We start from the raw sequence: 20,175 nt of genomic DNA, 5'->3' as shown, positions 1-20,175 counted from the left end.
TGGATGAGGAAGGCTTGGGTTGGCAGGCAAAGTCTAAGGGTTCTCCAGACAGTGAGGCTGTGACGGGGGATGTGGCCAGTGAACCGAACTAAATTGTGCCAGGGGACCGGAGGGCTAGGCTCTCTGGTAAGGTTCCAAGCAGAGGAAGCGGTGAAAAGACCATTGGGGGAGGGGAGCCAGATAACCTTGTCCGCGGAGAGGGGGCGGGGGGGCTGTATGGGGGGAAGGGTTGCCCAAATCTGGGAGATGATGACGGGGTTGAGATGGGGGTGGGGGGTCCAAGAACCAAAGTCGAGGGAAGAGACAGGGGCGTCTTCGGGAGACCTGAAGAGTAGATGGCTCTGGGACCAAGAAGATTATAAAGGATCCCTAAGGGGTACCAGGGGTCAAGCCAGAGAGAGGTGGAGGTGCCATCAGCTATGGAAGAGGAGATCCCTTGGAGGGCAAGAGGACGGAGAGAGAGGATCTTGCGCCAAATCAAAGAGGAGTCAGCCGGGATGGGGACGGTCCAAATGGAGTCGGATTTAAGGAGATGAGATTGGACCCAGGTGACCCAGATTGAGTCCTGTTTGGAGGAAATTTTCCAGATGTGTGAAACCCGGTCAAATTTCATAATAAATTTGAACTTTTGGAATCTGTGTGATTTCAAGTTCCGTTCAACTTTGCCCATACTAGCCTCCAAGTTGTGGGCCGTCTTGATTAAGAAATTCAGACTCATCTCACGACTCGTCTGTAAAGGCATTCCGATCACCCAACTACCGTGGCCTTAAATGAGTCCGAGGCGTCTAGCGGAAGACAACACATAAGCTGCAGTCTTGGATTGATGGCCTGCGAAGCCTCTCTCTGCCTTAGGCCGAATCCCAGGTAAGAATCCCATTTTATATGTATGTATTTAATTAATTAGTGTGTTAGGGCGGAATAGTAATTTTTACCTTGTGAGACCCCGCACTGAGCTACCTATGTCCGTCTGCTTGGCCGGACAGTGCAGAGACCTCCCCTTAATTAAACTCAATGTAAGTATAATTTAAAATATATTTATATAACGTTTTGTCAACCAAATAGAGTTAGAAGGGTATTTTAGTAAAATTGACTCTGTGGGACCCAGTTCCCCAGTGGGGAATGTAATTCCGGACAGTTACCCGTATCCGGATCATCCCTGATGTCGCATGACATCATTCTGTAGCTGGAATAAGGTAATAAATACAAAAGAATCAATTTTAGAAATAATTTATAACCAAATGACCATTCTGCCCCTTAGTGGTTAAGTATCCTATATATATATAACTTCTCTTATACTATTTACAAAACACATTACAAGTTAGAGAAGCTGAAAAATTCGTTCCAGCTTGGAGAAGGAAGAAAGAAAAGGGAAAAGAGAAGAGAAGAAGAGAGAACAAGGGCTGCTCTTGAAGGCTTACCTCCCACAACCGAACCTGAACTTGAATCTCCATTAGAAGTGCTCCCAGCACCTGTTTTGCCTCTAATTTCTGGTAAGCCCTGAGAACCCTTGCTGTATCCTTCTCCTTCTCCTCTAAGTTTAGTTTATTTTTAGTCTAAATACACCTAAGATGGATGGACTCCATTAAAGCTTCAAAGTTAAGCTTGAATGATTAGATTTTGTTGTGAGATTGGGCTGTTCTAACTATTTCCAGCCCAATCAGACCTGAAATTGAGTGTTAAACTCTAATCAAACCTTCAATGTTGAAGCTATTACTTGTATAGTAAACCCTAACCTAGCTAATTTAGGTTTAATTGAAGAAATTCCTAAATTAACTAACTATTTATGAAATTGAACACCCAAAATAGATTGACCCACCTTGAATTAATGTTAAAACTCCTAATTTGGGCCATACATGCAAAGATCCGCCAATCAAGCAAAACCCCCAAATTCGGACATCGACCGGATGCTGTTGTAGGCCCAGGGGCGGTTGACCGGCTCCCTGGAAGTCTGCATCCGGCTCTCCTATTTTTGTGCCCTTATGACCTATACCCCTTGGGACTTGACCTTGGACCATCCCGAAACCTATGCGTAGGTGTTTGGTATGTTGTTTAGTAATGCTTTCTCTGTTTTCTAGTCGGTTTGTTAGATTGTTGGTGGGTAAGCCACTAGGATTCCTTCATAACTAATCTATAATATTCTTGTCTCATATTTAGGTGTCTTGTCTGTTTCTTGCCGCTATTAGAGTTTAATCACCTAGGCTAGCTACAATTACGAGGTAAGGGGATTCGACCTTAATTTCTGCGTGTTTATCACATTAATTTCAACTTTATCTTTGAATGCCATACTCATGCATCATTACCTCTATACCTGGGCGTGTAGTTTTCTAGCTTTTATTTAATGCATTAGTTGCATGTGAAATAGGTTGCACAAAGACATCTGCATTGCATTTGCATTGATTATTTATATGATGTGAATTTATGATGATGGAATTCGGTAATTTATAACTCGGATCATGCTTGCCTCATCATGTTTAGACTATGACTGGCTAGGATGATATTCATTACCAAGATCTGCGCCCCTTACCAACAGGGGAAAGGTGTTGACAACCGTGGCGAGACCGATGTGTTAGTTCCGGGATGCCATCTTCGTCCCGTGTTAGCGGGTCCCTAATTCCTGTGGGAATAAACAGCAGGGTTGGTCATTTGGGGGTCTGCTCGAGGTCCGATGTGTTAGTTCGGAGCCGGCGGGTCCTCACCGTGGTAGAATGGTTTCGCTCGGGTGCCAGAAGGGTTAGTTTCGGGACCGAGGTTAGCATCTACCACTAGTAGTAGTAGTACTTATACCCCATGAGACTTAGTATCTGTGCTAGGAACATGTTAGTTTAGCACATGCATCATGGATTTATTGTGTTTGTATGCTTGTACCCCTCTTACTGGGCTCAGTTGAGAGCTCACCCCTGTGGATATCCTTATTTTTCAGGTGATTTAGTTACTTCTAATGTTGGATTTGCGGCGTTGGAGTTTGAAGTGCACGATACTTCGTGCGCACATGATGATTGGGCAACCTCCTGATCTTGGCCTGATAGTCCAGGCTACCTCCCCACTCTTTTATGCTTTATATAGTTATAGAATAGTTTCTTGTATACTTTTACTCTGTGCTACCTTTGAGAACTGTATAGTTGTATCACAAGCCTTATCATTTATATAAATGAAATATCATTTAGACTTCTCTTATTAATGATGTTATCTCTATTAATTAAATTGTTTCCGCTGCCTCTGATTACTGTATCTGTGAACAATGATTGTGAATAGGGTACTGCACTTGTGATCCTTGGGTATTGGTTGGATGTCAGAGACATCCCGCCACACTTGGCCCTTAATAACCGGGCCGGGGTGTGACAAGATGAGCTTTAGAATGCCTGTCGTATTGGAGTGACCGATCCGGCGAATACCCAGGCCACTTTCGAATTTGGGAAGATAGATAGACTTTGAGCTGACAGGGTGGAGAAATTTGGAGGTATCTTTCCCCTTCCAAAGGAAGGCACAGAGGAGGCTCTCAATAGCCCTGATGACGGACTTAGGGATGCAGAAGATGCCGGTTCAGTAGATATAGGAAGCTTGGAGGACCGAGCGGAAGCATTCAAGTCTGCCAACGTAGGAGAGGAGCTTACCTTTCCAAAGCTGGAGACGCTTGCGAATGTTGTCAAGCATAGGAGTGCAATGATGACTCGAGAGCCTAGCAGGAATCAGGGGAAGACCAATATAAGTGACCGGAAGTGAGCCTATAGAGAAGCCAGTGAGGAGGCGGAGGGTCTCTTTAACTGAGTCCGAGATTTCAGAGAGAAAGATTTTGGATTTAAGGAGATTGACACGAAGACCAGAAAGAGATTCGAAAAGATGAAGGGAGTCCATAATGGTCGAGATGGAGGAGAGAGAGGCCTTGGAAAAGATCATCAAATCATCGGCGAAAGCCAGATGGGAGAGATTAATGCGCTTGCACTTTGGGAGCGGGTAGATGAGGTGGAGATCAGTTTTGGTTTGAAGGCTCCTGGAGAGGACTTCCAGGGGCAAGAGAGAAAAGGAAAGGGAATAGGGGGCAGCCTTGGCGGATCCCAACTTTGGAGCGGAAGAACCCCGCAGGGGTGCCGTTGACAAGGACAGAGAAGGAGGGGGAGGAAATACATGCATGAATCCAGCGAACAAAGACAGGCGGGAAGCCCATGAGGGAGAGCACATCACAAATGAAGTCCCACCGGATGGAATCAAAGGCTTTGTGGAGATCGATCTTCAGAAGAGCCGTGGGGGAGTGGGATTTGCGGTCGAATCCTCTGATGATCTCCGAGCAGAGGATAATGTTGTTTGCAATGCTCCTGCCCGAGATAAAGGCCGATTGATTGAGGCTGACAAGGGAAGGGATGACAGCCTTGATGCTATTGGCCAAAATCTTGGCAATGAATTTGTAAATGAGGTTGCAAAGGGAGATGGGACAGAATTCAGATAGAGAAGAAGCCCCATCCTTTTTAGGGATTAGGCAAATGAAAGTATGATTAACCTGAGGAAGTTGGCCAGGTTTGAAAAAGAAACTGCGGATAGCTTTGAAAATCTCTCCTTTAAAGGAGTCCCATCTGCTGAGGAAAAAACCCATACTGAAGCCATCGGGGCCAGGAGCCTTGTTGGCCTTATGGGAAAGGATAGCCTGAGCGATTTCCTCATCCGAGGGGATGGCAATGAGGGAGGAGGAGAGATGGGGAGGAATGAATTTATCTATGAGCCCAGAGGGGATAGGGGAGGAGGGGTGGTGGAGAGAGGGGTTGAAGAGATCAGAGAAAAAAGAGGATGCAACCTCCTTAATATCAGAAGGAGAGGTGAGGGAGGTCCCATCAGTAGCTACGAGGTGCGTGATGGAGTTGGAGTTCTGCCTGGCTTTGAGGGAGCGGTGGAAATAAGCCGTGTTCGAATCTCCAAGTTCCAACCATTTGGAGCGAGATTTCTGGCGGAGAAAGCTTTCCTCGAGGAGAGAGAGGGAAGAAAGCTCCTCGGAGAGTCTCTTCTCATCAGTCGTAAGGCCTGGGTTGAGGGGGTCGGACTGGAGTTTGAATTGGACTTGAGTAACATAAGCTCGGCAGGAAGATAGCCGGGAAGGGATGTTACCAAAGGTGGAGAGGTTCCACCGACGAAGAGCAGATTTGGTATTGCAGAGCTTTCTAGCAAGGGCTACTAGAGGAAGCGATTGGGCCAAGATCGGGATGCGCCAAGCCTTTAAGATAGTGGGGAGGTAGAGGGGATGGGTTGTCCACATATCGAAGAATTTGAAAGGCTTGGGGCCGAATGAGGAATACGACAGACACTTAGTTATATCATTTAAGTAAATGTTTTTTTTTTTTTTTTTTTTTTGGTGCTAATGTTTTTGTATTTGCATTTCATTTACTTAAGATATTATTCATAAATAAGCAAATACCCCCTATTTGAATCCAATTAAAATAGTTAAAAAATCAAATTCCAAAAAGAAAAAAGTCAACCCCCCTAGCTCTAGAACAAAAACTGGATTTTCGACGGTAGGTGCAATTTTCAACTTTCTAATGCTGGGGTTTTTCTCAAATCTAAAAATTTCATAAATCTTAATATGGTAAAATATTGCTAAAAACCAAAAGTGCGGTAAAATGTTCATTTGTTTTGATGTCCAAAAAAATATTTTCAATCAGAGCGATTTTGACAGTATTCGCGCATACCAAATTAAGTTTGACCGGTACATAACTCCTTCAATATAAATCAGATTTAAGCAATGTTGGACTTACTAGAAAGCTATCAAAACAAAGCTTTCTTACAAATCCAAGATTACTTAAATCTCATTTATACTGAAGGAGTTATGTTCCGGTCAAACCTTATTTTATACCATGTCCATGAACAATATATAGTATCAAACTTGGATCAAAACCACAAGTAATATTTTTAGTGTTTTCTATGTGAAACTAATGCATGGATTGAGTTTAAAATGTCAAAAAGGTAGCACAACAAGAATCAGGGAAAAAAAAACAACTTATAGGCCTCGAAACCAAGGTTCGAGTTAGCCTGGAGAAAGTCCCAAGTTTCGACCGAGATATGGTCGAAACCGAGACGAACTCATTTTCTGGCTGGTTGAAACCTAGTCGAAACCCGAGTTTTAGAACCTTGGGCCAGAGAGAGAAAGCAAGCAGGGCTAGAGGCGAAGGGACAAGTCATCAAACCAAGCGAAGAAGGCAACCTGCAAAGGAGACAACCCAGCAAAGAGCAGTTGACGGAGACGAAAGCCCACGGAGTATCGCAATCAGGAGAGACCCCAGCGAGTCTGGAAACAGACCTAGCGGGGGGGTGGCTTGCAGGTCAGTAACCCAGGCGAGACAGATGACGATGAAACAACCAACTAAGTGGGCGGTCGACAAGCAGGGCTGCAGACAAACACGGGAAAAGGCGACTAGCACTGTGCGGGTCCGAACGAGGAGACCAAGAACAAAACCCCTAAGAAGAAGAGAAGAAAGAGAAGGAAGAAGAAAGGAAAGGAGAGGAGTCGAAGAAGAAGGGGAAAGGAGGAAGAAAGGAACGCGTTGATTCCTAGATGTAGTGCTTCTTCCCCCACGCCGCCTATTGGTACTATTGAAATAGGATTGACCTGTAGTACAGAACGTATAGGTATAACCTTTCGCTCAATACTAGAATCAACAATTGAAGCATCTGAGGCTGCATCAATCGGGGATACACGACAGAAGGAATTGTTCTATTTCGAAACTTCACCTTCAACAAGCGTAAGTTTATTTTAATAATCAGAAGGGGGGGCCAGGCTGCTCCTCAGCGGCATCGCAGGGTTTTTTCTTCTGTGTGAGATTTTGTTCTTTTAGTATACTGCCTTTGTCCTCATTCGTCTTGTATGTATACAATTTTTTTAAAGTTATTGTTAAAACGTTATATTAATAGAAAAAAGTGGGCTTAATGGTCCATCCCAAGTTCCATGCCCTTGGACAGCAGAACAACTTATGAAAGGTAAAAATTTAATGTACTTGGTGCCTTGTCACCTCACTTTTCTACCCTCATTTTTGTTTCTTCCAAGTGTGACTACCAACTGGAATTTGAAACTGAATTAATGAGTAGAATATTGATTAACCTAAGAAATTGGGGACAAGTTTAGAGATATGATATCACGCTTGATTGAGAAAATGGAAATTTTACCATTTCAGGATATTTTCTGTCTTAAGTTGTTCAAGATTTATTCTTTGAATTAAGTAGGGGACACAAACTGTAATTGCGTTATTAGATTCAAAATCGAAGCTTCACATATGTTTAGGTATGCTTCTAATCTCATTATTTTTCCCTTCGAAGTTTACTCAATGAATTTAAACACTGGAAGGAAACTTTGTTCAGACATGACATTGATAGATTTTTTCTCCATTGTAAGGGTTTATTTCTGTGTGTGTGTGTGTGCGTGCATGCATGATTTTTGCAAACTTCACCATAAGAATTTTATTACTCATTATTATTGGAATTATGCGAGCCTTTGGTTTCCAGCCTCCACCATCCCACTTTTGCTTCAACTTTCAGTCTCCATATCCTTGTATTGATGGGTTTTATGTAGGGTTCATTTTGAGCTTCCATAGTGGTCCATTGTACTTCACACATTTTATTCCCATCTGTTAGTTGAACACTTGATCTGATGTTCTTCTATTTTGTTTATGAATGAGCTGATGTCCTTCTATCACAATTTCGTGATGAGTATATGTTTCCTATGCCCCATATGTTTATATATATGGTCTTTTCTATTTCTCTTGCAGCCTGTTGGAGTCGTTGGAGCAATTACACCTTGGAACTTCCCTTTGGCCATGATTACTCGGAAGGTGTGTTTCTGTGTATTACAGTTCACTCTGAAATACATAGGCATCAGAAAGCAACCTATTTGTTGTGCTCCGGATGATGAAGTTTATCTTCCTCTTATATCAGGTTGGCCCTGCCCTGGCTTGTGGTTGTACAGTAGTTATTAAACCCTCTGAGCTTACACCCTTGACAGCTTTAGCGGTAGCTGAGCTTTCCCTTCAAGCTGGAATACCACCGGTAATATATGACATGTATATTTTTTCTTTTATTGTCTTTGAGAGAGTCAGTTTGCTGCCATCATGTGCTTTGGGCCTTTACACAGTTCTGGAATGTAATGTTAGATTAAGAATTCATTGTTGGCTCATTTATTATACAGATCTCCTATGGTTGATGAGATTTATATGCTTTTAATTTGTTATTTATTCTTCTGATGTCAGATTATTACTGCAAATTTATGTTAAGTGTTGAGTTTTGCCTCTTGAGTAATTGAAGATTCCCTGCATATTCTATGGTCCGAAAAAGATGATTTAAATTATTTTCAGGTTAAAAGCTTGAATTTTAATTTATAAGTTGGAGTTTTAGATTCTCTTATTCTTATCTTTTGGTGTATGAGATGCATGTATGCCAATAATGCATATTCGTGATGTAGAAGGGAAGCATTAAGGATTCATTCACCAGAAAGGACAGGTTTAAAGCCCAAAACTGGAGGAGGAATGCAAACTTAGAGTTCTGTCAGCTGTTTTCGCTAAAAACAATAGAATATAATGAGTTACAGACAGTTCAATAGATCCTTTTATTTCCTCAGCCCTAATTATTATTAGATGAGTCAAGTTCCCTCCTATCTAGTAGCTAAGTATGGGCAAAACAATGCATGACTGAAAATAAGAGAGAAACCAGTGATGGTAATTCCTAATCGTGGAGCTGCTAAATTGTAAGTAAATGGGCTGGAAGTTGTCCTATTCAGTTGAGAACTCTTCTTCCTCATTGTGGGTGCTGCTCAGATGGTCTAATATAGTTCTAAATCACCAAAACCAAGTAAATCAAATGAGGGTAGGGAGAGAAAAGTCCTGATTGATAGACTGTTAGGCCTGCTACCTGTTGGTCGTTGTCGACTCTTTGAATCTGTACATTCCTTATTATCTGCTGCAAGCTCTTCTACATCAGGTCCAGACTCCTGTCAGTTTCTGTGGTAGGTTTTTGTTAATGTTGTTTCTGTCTTATCTCTTTAAGTTTTTATTGGTACATTGTTGTTCCTGTCATTCACAGACTACTGGTTCTCATGTGGTATTTTCAAATTTCCAATATATTAGTCCGTATGTGTGGAAAATGTTGGTCAAGACTGATTTGGTTAAGCATCTGGCGTAAATTGATGGAACTGCTCATATGTGATCTTATTTCTATATTTTTGATAATTAAGGGTAATTGATACTAAGAATTGGAGAACAAGTAGGAAATTATACACTGCTAAATTGCTTCTGATGTAGAATGAACACTTTAGTATGGCTTATTGTGCTAAGGAATGAATATTTTTGTTTTAAGTTTCTGCTAAAACATCCATGAATTGCTTCTTTGGTTTATCATTTTTATGAGATATTCTGTATCTAATTTTCTTCTTTCACTTTCAATAATTCAGGGTGTTGTGAACGTAGTTATGGGGAATGCTTCTGATATTGGGGACACACTACTTGCAAGTCCCCAGGTTTGTCCCTTACCTGGATTCTTTCTCCTGTCTTGTCATGATATGCTCTCCTTGTGGATAATAGTGGTACTTTGATATACATATGATATAATCACTAGCAAATGACATCCTTTACAACTCTCAGGTACGGCAGATCACGTTCACAGGCTCAACAGCTGTTGGAAAGAAATTGATGGCAGGTTCAGCTGCAACTGTTAAAAAGGTATTTAGATATTGCAATAACACACCACATGCATTGGGATGCTCTCTTTTTATTTGATTTTATTTCTAATAAGAAACCACATGCCAGCATAAGAAGCTTCTTCACTGTTTCTTAAACCATCATCATCATTATTATTAGGGTAAATTACACGTCACCCCCTGGTTTTTGAAAATACTCAAATCTCCCCCTGTATTAGACCCCAATATAACAAATTAGTCCCAACGATTAGTTTTATGTTGTTAAGTGATGATGTCAGCCAGTTAAATAAGTTTAAGTCCCTAAACTACCCTTGAAGATGAAGGAAGGGTAGTATTGTAAATTTAATTCTAATGTTTTAGTACACCGTTACTGTAGAGGGGGACGGATGAGTATTTTCAAAAACCAGGGGGTGATTTGAGTTTCGTTTGAAAACCAGGGGGTGACGTGTAATTTACCCTTATTATTATTACTATGATTAAGGAATTCTACACTTTTATTAGTATGAATTGTATGTTTTCAATAATTAGCAGGTGCAGTTTTTTTTTGTTTTTCATTTATTGTAAGCTTTATGAAATTATGTCTAGGAATCTTAAAACATTGCACTAAAATGATGTACCTGAAAGCAAGATAACTTGTACCAGAGAGTTTGTGCATTGGCTTCTATTCAATGATCTATAACTCTTCGATGATTTGTATGTGTTCCATATCTGAGTTGATTTTGATTTACATAGTATCTTAATAAATGTCTTTACAAACATGTGTCAAGATCCCCTCCTCCTGGGTTCTTCCCTTATATTGGAGCTGTCTCAGTTTCTTGTATTTTATGTTTTTTTTTAACCTGAATATTACCTGGGACCCGGGCCAGCCCCTAGAATTTTATTAAAATAAAAAATTTTAAAAAAAGAATACAAGGGGGGGACGTACCGCCTTACCCCAACCCAAGGAGCATAACTCTTAGCAAACACTGGGCCCAAACCCATATAATTAAGTTGGAATAAGACTCTACTATCTGAGAACGGGCAAACCAGCACTGTCTTTGCGAAGAATACGCTGCAGATCCCCTGGTGGCTGGCTGCCATAGTGGAAAACGATAGAAGTCCCTGTATCACAAGCTAAGTTGGCTAGCCAATTGGCTGCCCTGTTACTTTCCCTATAAGCAAAGGATAAAAGAGGCCGAGTTAAACGCAACAATACCATTGTCTCCTGGAACCAGTACCAACCCCTCCATAGGTTAACACCTCTTTTGATTAATCATTCTTACTGTGGTAGCAGAATCTGAGTTGACCACAAAATCTGTGAGGGCTAAATCATGGCACAGCTTCAAGCCATCTCTCAAAGCTCTCAACTCAGCAACCAAGTTAGTGCAGTCACCATAAAAGCTGGAGAAGGCCGCCAAAACAACACCAGCCTTGTCTCTGATAACCCCTCCACCCCCTCCTATGCCAGGATTACCCTTACAAGCACCATCCACATTGAGTTTAACTGTGGCGAAGGGGCGACAACAATAAACGGGGAGAGGGCGCTTCAATCTGAAAGGAGGATCCGATAAGCCCAAACATTGAAGAATTAACACTTCCCTATGAGAGCCTGAGCACCTAAACTTGGAAGGATAAGGAATGTCCTTCACCTAGGCTTTGATTGCAGTGTTGCAAGAAAATCAGTCTGCAGCCTATGCTCTTTTTCTGTTTTGAATGGCTATTTGACTCTAATATTCGAAGAGTTCTGTTCACTTATTTATATCTGAAAGTCACTGGAGTTCACTGGATGAAACCTATCCTAATCATATAAATGGGTGTTTACTGTTTAGGCATCATATATATGTGTACATAATTCGTGTGTTCAGGCACATCTGCATGCATTTTTTTCTATTCTGTTTTTACAGTGCATACTTCTTTTCACATTTACGGTTGTCTTCAATTACTTGAAAGCCTGAAAAGTTTTGTGGGAAGACTCAAAAGTCTTCTTGTTGTATTTCTCATCAGCTTATTGTGGTTGAAACATTCCACTGTTAATTACCTCAAATTTCTGTTATCTAGGTATCCTTGGAACTGGGGGGAAATGCACCCTGCATAGTGTTTGATGATGCAGATCTTGATGTTGCAGTGAAAGGAAGTGTAAGTTGTGAAACTTTTTTTCAGTGGCAATAGCTGCATCTATTGGAACGGTGTTTCTCTGATTTAGCTATTTTCTAAGTTCAATGTAAATCTGGAATTGGCAGGATCAAGTAATTTGGTTGGTGATACTTCTGTTTACTACTTATTTTCTCTTTCGCTTTTCTTCCATAGGAGATTTACAATCTGGATGGGGCTTCTGTTCTGAATTGAAATTATAACAGGGCATGATCATTATTTCCTTTGTCAGTGCACAAATTTTCATGACCTGTAATATGAGTTTATACATCCATTCAAAGACTAAAGAACATTACAATTAAAACCTGACATATCCTGGTTATCATTCAACTATTTAGAGTACTTCTGGGATGAGGATCCTTGCTTCCACCCCTCCCCCACCCGGGAATCTGTAGTTGATTGGAGTAATAGGCTTTTTAGGTGTGGGAGTCAGGTTCTGGGAAGTGGTTTAACCTCATTTCTCCTGTTGAGGAAGAGGTTTTCCAGCCGACTGATAGTCTGGTTATGGTAATGTATTCCCGTACTTCTGAACTTTGAGGAGATCTTGTTCCTTCAAAAGCGATCTTCTGTGCATGGTGTTTCATGGTCAAATGCTTATGATTGAGTGACTACATTGGATCAAACATATTCATTATGTTATTTTTTTTAAAACTATTTTCATTAATGGGACCAAGAAAATTTGTGACACCCATTCTGATAAAGTTGAGTGCGGTTGGTTGAAGAATATCAACCTATGTGGAAAATTGAGCGTCAGTTACCAAGGATCCAATGTCGGGTAAAATTAAGGGTTCCATCTTATTTAGATATTTGTTTTGCAATTCTATAGGATTTAGATCTGGTCTTATGGGTTGTTTTGGTGCTCCCAAGTTTTTTTACTCAACTCTCGAGTCTCAACTAAGCCATGTCCGGACAACCGAGGTTTTATTTTATTTAATTTAAACTACGCAATTTTGTGACTCATCTTCTAAAGCTTCCATTTTATTTGTCCTGTGATAGTCATGTGACTTTTAAGTTGGTCTTTGTGAAGAATGTTGGTCCTATTTGGGTACATATACTGATATTCTAGCTTTGTCTTTCTATTACTTGCCTGTTTGTTTTCAAAGTCGAAGCTGATATTCTAGTTCCTCACTACAATGGGTGCCTGCCACTTCTTTCCCCTTCATGTATCAGGTGCTAGGTGGCCCTTGTGTATTTCTTAATATGACTCCGAAAACTGGGGAAGGGCTTATTTTGGTTGCAGTCCTATTGTTCTGGGTTATTTTCTCTTGCAGCCTTGGTTAAGGCATTTGACTAACATATAGCAATTATATTTTACCATCTTTCCTTTTCTTTTCCTTGGTCGTATTATATTCTATTAGTATTTATCTTATTTCAACCTAAGTGCTGGACATAGCTTTCGGAGTCTAGGACATATTTTGATTTACTGTTCTACGTGATTGGTGTCTCTTCATTGTCATGCAAGTTGAAACAGAGGAACTCTGCAAAATTATTCATCTGTCTCTTGCTTTGATGTGATATTAGTACAATTTCAGGTTTCTTTATCTGTAAAAGAAATGATGTATTTTTCTCACCATGCTTCTTTTACTCTAGTATACCCTTTTTTTTCAAAAGATTAATTTTCACTCTCTTGTTCAAGTATTATCACATCATGTTGTCCATGAAAATTACACTTACAAATACAGCTGTTCTCATGTGGATACCTGTGGAATCACTGATTTTAAGTTTTAACTACTATGAAATCGTTGCATTCTTATCTTCATCCTGTTCTGAAAATTTTAGGAGGTATAAATGAACAACCTCTTGATTCTATATTTCTTTCAGAATCAAGATTTTAATTTTGAATGCTTCATTATTTCTAAATAATAGTAGCCTATTGTGATTCATATCATTATACTCTTATAGATAGCTCGTTCATTACATTCTCGGTTCCAAACTTGGTTTAAAATGGTGTAATTACCTGAAATACGCCCATTTTTGTTTTAATCTTTGTGGTTACAGCTTGCAGCAAAGTTCCGTACTAGTGGGCAAACTTGTGTTAGTCCAAACAGAATAATGGTGCAAGAAGGTAAGGATGGCTGATTTTTCATGGAATAATATATATATATATTTAAGTGATATTGAGTCCGTGAGAAATGCTAGCACTATGAATGGGTAGCACTATGAACTCTACAAACCAACACAAAAAGTAAAAATTTATGACCCGTGTTTTAGTGGGAGGGGAGGTTCACCCCTATATGTTCATAGTGCTAGCTTTCTTCCTTGTATCAAAAATATATATTTGCTATGTCAAGCATCAAGGACTGTCTTTTGTATTTTGGTTGTTTGTTGAAAATATAGGTTCAATTATTGGCAACATCATCTAAATATGAAATTAAGTGCCTTATTTAAGATCAATAGTTGAAGTGATAATACAGAAACTACCTTACACTTCTACAGTGAATATTCTTAGATTTCGTTGGAAAATGAAAATATTATATTATACATTTAGGATAATCCCATGGGAACAAGCCGTTGCTGTTGGCTGCGTTGTAGTGGCCAAAATGTTCATCACCTAGACAAGGGCTTATAAGAAACATATATAGGTTTGCTAGAGGTGGTGGAATTCTCATTGTTGTTGGTTGTGAAATTGAAGATCTGTTCATCTGAAGAAGAAAGTAGCAGAACCATTTGGAATGACAGATTGCAAGTTACTATGGTGGTCAAAAATAGCTCTATGCTTTTTAGAAGCTTATGTTAACATGTTCATCCCAATATTTGGGCTCTGAATGTTCTCCCAGAATCATCCCTACTGAGTTCTGAACCATGATCTCCCACGGTGGTTATTGGAAAATCTGTAGCTGTGCGAAGCTTCTTGAGATTGATTGATGCAAGTCTTGTAGCTCCATAACTTTTCATTTATTGTTAAATAGCTTAGAAACCATTTTTTGTGCTTGTTTGACTTGCCATCTAGTACGCGTATAAACCAGTGAGAATTCCCATATACCGGAGTTGCCATCTAAACCTTAAAATTTTTTGTGCATGCTTGACTTGACATCTAGTACGTAATTCTTCTTTCATCGTAAAGTTTCTATGTTAGCATCCTTCATTGCTGAGCTGGAATGGATTAAGTCACCTTTTTTGCTTCCAAAACTTCCATATGCCGGAGTTGGATGACAATATTTTGACGGTTTTATCTACCTGAAAAAGTTGGACGATGTCCCGGTACAGCTCGTAACTTGATGTCTGGCCATTCTTTTAAAATAAATGTTCGTGTTGGTATTGTGTTTTTTTTTTTGGGTGAATAAGAAATTCATTACCAAGAAGGAAAAAAGAAAAACAGTGCCCTCAAAGGGGAGCAACAAAACAAAAAATAAGAAAGGCCCCGAGCCTCAGCTTTGCGGGCTGGGGGAAACAAGAGAGACAGAAGAGAGACCCCAGGAATCAACAATAGCCTGTTCCTAGGGGTGTTAGTACAAAAAGGAGGAGCAGACAATAACTTCGCCATAATTTCAAAAGAAATGGAATCCCAAATCTGCCGGTAAGATCTAGAGTTGGAGGTCCATTTCCTTATATTACGCTCCATCCAAATGTGGTTCAAGGTAGCACAAAAAGCAAGCTTACCAATAGTATCACATAAAGAGCGACCAGAGAAAGTCATGTCAATCCAAATCCATTCCCTGGAGAAGGGAAGGATTCTTCTGGGAGTAGGCCAACATTTAAGCAAGATTCCTTTCCATATCGCTGCTGCAGTAGGACACTCAAAGAAGAGGTGATCCGTGTCTTCTATGTTGCTCCAGCATAGGCAACAAGAGGGGGAGACCGGGATGTGGCGGTGCCGGAGAAAAGCTTGAGTTGGGAGACAATTGTTGAAGATCCTCCAAACAGTGAAGCAGTGCCTAGGGATATGGTGCTTGAACCAAAGCAACTTTCTCCAAGAGACTAGAGGACCCTTGTGCCGAATGATGTCCCGTGCAGATTTGGAGGAGAAGAGCGGAGGGCTGTTTGCCATCCAGTTTACATAGTCCTGATTGTCAAAAGGCCTGCTGGAGATGGAGGGGAGGTCATTCCAGATGGAGGCAAGGTCCTGAGAGGAAGTAGGAGGGGGGGGGGCCAGCCGGACTGATGAAGGATGTCAGCCACCAAAGAGAGCCTGTGGAGGCCCGAAGCATAAATAGTCCGAGGAGCAATCAGAGGGAGGAGAACTCCCCTCGGGTGCCAATGATCCAGCCAAAGATAGGAAGAGAGCCCATCCCCAATCTGAGATTTGATGACATGTTTGACCAGGTGTCGGGAGTCTAAAATTTTGCGCCAAATCCAAGAAGAATCCGTCGACAAGGAGGCTGTCCAAATGGAATCATGCCGAAGGTACCCCGAATAAATCCAGTCCACCCAGATGCTCTTTTGCTTAGAGGCAATCTTCCAGATTAACTTGCAGATACCCGCCAAGTTCACTTGTTGGTATTGTGTTTTAGTTTGCTTTAATCCATCATTTTAGTTATTTTGAAATGATACAATATCTTAACTTCAAATCTGCAATCTCTTTTACCATTATTAGTGTTTCTACTTTCTACTCTGTAGGGGAGATTTGGCAAAGTGAAATAAAGAACTCCAGTTTCTGTTTTCTTGCCAAAAACTTCTAATCAAATGAGATTACCATAGAAACTATAAACTACCGAAATTCGACCGAAACTCTGCATGTTTCAGCTGACCATTTTGTTTGGCCATTTCGGTGGTCAAATGTCCAGCTTGAAACTTCAGGGAAACCCTAATTAAGCATTTCTAAACTTATTGGATTGTAAAAAAACACACCTAATATGGTAGTTTGGTTTCATACACTAGGTTGGTAGTGTACGCTGTACCTTGCTGTATACTTTTCAAATATAGTCTATTATGCACAAAATTTAGTATTAGAACACACAAAATTCAATGAAAACAACTAAAATATGCATTAGGAATGAAGTAAAACCATTTAATATTACACAATGTCAAAGTGTTACAAGTTCAAATATACAAGTGTTATCAGTAGTCAAGTACAAGTGTGTAACCAAGGTTAAGACACCCTTGCGGAACCGTTCCTTCAATTCTCTGTCCATAGTACCACATAGAGTTTCGTGAAGGCTCGAAACCTTTGGGGAATAAAGACCCTTAAGTTTGAATCTTATACAAGTCTTTCTCAAATGCGGCAAATTATCATTGTAGATGCGTTGTAGTAGTCCCCAATACTTTGTCCCATTAAAAATTGTAGGTGATATGGCCAAAAATATCAATCTAGGTTTTTTTGGAGTTTTCCCCCTCTAACGGGTGAAACCGCTTGAAATTGAAATTTCGATTGAAAAAGTGCTTTTAAATGTACTGTTTTGTACCAAAATCAAGTCGCACCCAGTTTCGTTTCGACCTTCTTTGAAACCAAAATATTTCGCAAAATCTTGGTGGTTTTTGACTGAGATTTCGATCTATTAGGTCAAACTTTGGTATGTGAAATCTTTGCCTCTCATGTGAGTTCGTTCTAGTATATTCCTTTTGTTTTATGGCAGGTTCTCCATACTCCCATATGCTAGTATGAGAAAGTGCATTTTTTACTCTTTTATAGATAAAACCTAATAATTAAACAATTCCTCTTTACTTTGTGCACAAAGGGGCACCTTTGTTTTGATTTTGGCGTTTGTGGAGGTTTGATTTTTGTTAAGATGCTACCCATTTAATGGTTCTTACAGCTTAATTGTTCTATATGTTTGAAGTTTCTCCGTTTTTATTTTCTGGTCAGTCTATTGTACTTCCAAAAGTTTACTTTAGCATTTACAGAGCTTTAATACACAGGTATTTATGAAAAATTTGCAAATGCTTTTGCCAATGCGGTTCAAAACTTGAAAGTTGGTGATGGTTTTACTGAAGGTGTGGCACAGGTATATTTTCCTTCACTCTATCTTTAATGTCAAATTCTTGAGAGAATTCTAGTTGCACTGGTTACTGATTTATGTCCACTCTATCCTGTGGACATGTTGTCCAGGTTATGACCTTCTAATGTGAATTCACCATTCTGCTGTATAAAAAGTTTATAAAATGGTTGAAAAATCAACTTTTATTGTTTTGGCCTAAAAGTTGAAATATAAGGGGAAAGTCAATATATGGGCTGGCCATAAATTTGGTTGGGCCATGGAATAACCCATCTATTGAATGATTGATAGGCCAATCAGCCTCCTTGTTGCTGTAATAGTTGGGCAAGAGGCAAGCTTGTAAAACATATTTTTTTCATGGAAGAGGATTGGGCACGCCGCCCAATGGGGAGGGTGGAACAGAGAAGGCAGGGGGGCGGAGACACATATGCTGGGCACAATGCCGGCATGCCAAGTCTTTAATCTTTTATGTATTGTGCCCTTTTTCTCTACTATCTGCTCTGCTTTTTTAATTAAATTTTGTCATTTTTTTTTACTAAAATCATGAAAAAAGATCCCTCTAGATAATACAATGAACAATTGCTATTCAATTCTATGGTCCATTCGTGCTCACTTCTATGGGATCCCAATTTTTTTCCTACAACACAGATATTGCAGTTCACTATAAATAAACTCATAGCCAATTTCAATTCAAGTGAGAGCCAAAAGTTGTTTACTGTCAACTCTGCCCACATAAAAAAGAAGATATAGATACACCATGCACTGCTCCCTGGCAATAGCACTTGCTCTCCCTTCCCTTAATTCTACTACTGCACTCTAGCTAATGAACGCAACAGTGAGATATATTACTGGAATCAAGTTGTAGCTTATTCTACCTATAATTAATTGTGGAATTCCGTGAATACTGGCTTGATCAAAGTGATCACAGCCCAACTTTATTTATAATACTGAAATCATATGAAGAAAATACATCTAAGCAATGTGGGACTAAAACCCATATTACAACACTCTCCCTCAAGTTGGTGCATACATATCAAACATGCCCAACTTGCTAATTATAGGAAAAAATAACTTAGGACTGATTCCTTTGGTGAGGATATCAGCCAACTGATCACTAGACTGAATAAATGGGATACATATTATCCCTTGTTCCAACTTTTCTTTGATAAAATGCCGGTCAATCTCAACATGTTTGGTACGATCATGTTGAACCGGATTGTGTGCAATGCTGATTGCGGACTTGCTATCACAGTAGAGTCGTATAGGAAGATCAGTAACCATCCCCAAATCTTGAAGTAGCCCCTTGAGCCAAAGAAGTTCACAAATACCCTGGGCCATAGCTCGGAACTAAGTTTCAGCACTAGATCGAGCCACAACAGCTTGTTTTTTGCTTCTCCAAGTAGTTAGGTTTCCTCCAACAAATGTGCAATACCCAGATGTGGATTTCCTATCATTAAGACTGCCAGCCCAATCTGCATCAGTGTATGCTTCTATCCGGAGGTGGCTATGAGGAGAGAACAAGATTCCTTTTTCAGGAGATGACTTAAGGTAACGGAAAATTCTATAGGTTGCTTCCAAGTGAGAAGAGTGAGGATCATGCATGTATTGACTGACAAGGCTTACAGCAAATGTGATATGCGGCCGAGTATGTGAGAGGTAGATCAATCGGCCAACTAACCTCTGATAACTGCCCTTGTCCACCGGGTCGCCGTCCTTACTCTTCAAATGTGTGTTGGGCTCAAGGGGGGTATCTGCTGGTTTACACCCAAGCATCCCTGTATCTTGTAACAAATCTAAGGTATATTTCCTTTGAGAGAGAGATATGCCCTTAGCTGAATAGGCAACCTCAATCCCTAAGAAATACCTTAATCTACCCAATTCCTTGACTTCAAACTCGGTGCCCAAATAAGCCTTCAACTTCTGTATTTCTTGGGCATCACTGCCTGTGATCACTATATCATCAACATAGACAATCAGCATTGTCACTTGCTATCCTACCTTCTTCACAAACAATGTATGATCAACATTGCTCTGCTTGTATCCATAAGCAATCATAGCCTTATGGAACCGGCCAAACCAAGCCTTAGGTGATTGTTTCAGACCATATAGGGCCTTCCTCAGTTTACATACCTTTCCCTGAGTTTTTGAAGAAGTAATATCAGGAGGTATCTCCATGTAGACATCTTCTTCCAGATCTCCATGTAAGAAGGCATTCTTCACATCAAGTTGCTGGAGTTCCCATCCGTGATTCACAGCACAAGAGATAATAACCCGTACAGTATTCATCTTTGCTATAGGAGCAAAGGTCTCTTGGTAGTCAATACCTTGGGTTTGAGTAAACCCTTTGGCAATAAGCCTCGCCTTGTATCTCTCCACTGAGCCATCAGCCTTGTGCTTCACTACAAAGACCCATTTGCAACCAACAGGTCTTTTTCCAGGTGGAGGACTCACCAAATCCCAAGTCTGATTTTTTTCAAGGGCATGCATCTCTTCATTCATCGCATCCTTCCATTT

At 40.3% G+C, this 20,175-nt stretch overlaps 1 protein-coding gene across 1 annotated transcript in view; it reads left to right on the top strand.

The window, feature by feature from the left end:
- LOC122639218 (succinate-semialdehyde dehydrogenase, mitochondrial-like) overlaps positions 1-20,175 on the top strand; it is a gene marked incomplete at its 3' end in the record, with an annotated part of 52,715 nt that overhangs the window by 2,155 nt on the left and 30,385 nt on the right. Inside the window, exons 3-9 of the mRNA XM_043832040.1 lie at positions 7,740-7,802; positions 7,906-8,016; positions 9,413-9,478; positions 9,603-9,680; positions 11,696-11,773; positions 13,787-13,853; positions 17,585-17,670. Coding sequence (XP_043687975.1) covers positions 7,740-7,802; positions 7,906-8,016; positions 9,413-9,478; positions 9,603-9,680; positions 11,696-11,773; positions 13,787-13,853; positions 17,585-17,670 — 549 coding nt within the window. The remainder of the gene's footprint in view (positions 1-7,739; positions 7,803-7,905; positions 8,017-9,412; positions 9,479-9,602; positions 9,681-11,695; positions 11,774-13,786; positions 13,854-17,584; positions 17,671-20,175) is intronic.

The sequence above is a fragment of the Telopea speciosissima genome, chromosome 9, assembly GCF_018873765.1.
Source record: "Telopea speciosissima isolate NSW1024214 ecotype Mountain lineage chromosome 9, Tspe_v1, whole genome shotgun sequence".
In the NCBI taxonomy this organism is placed as follows: Eukaryota; Viridiplantae; Streptophyta; class Magnoliopsida; order Proteales; family Proteaceae; genus Telopea; species Telopea speciosissima.
This window is presented reverse-complemented; position numbering and strand designations above follow the sequence as displayed.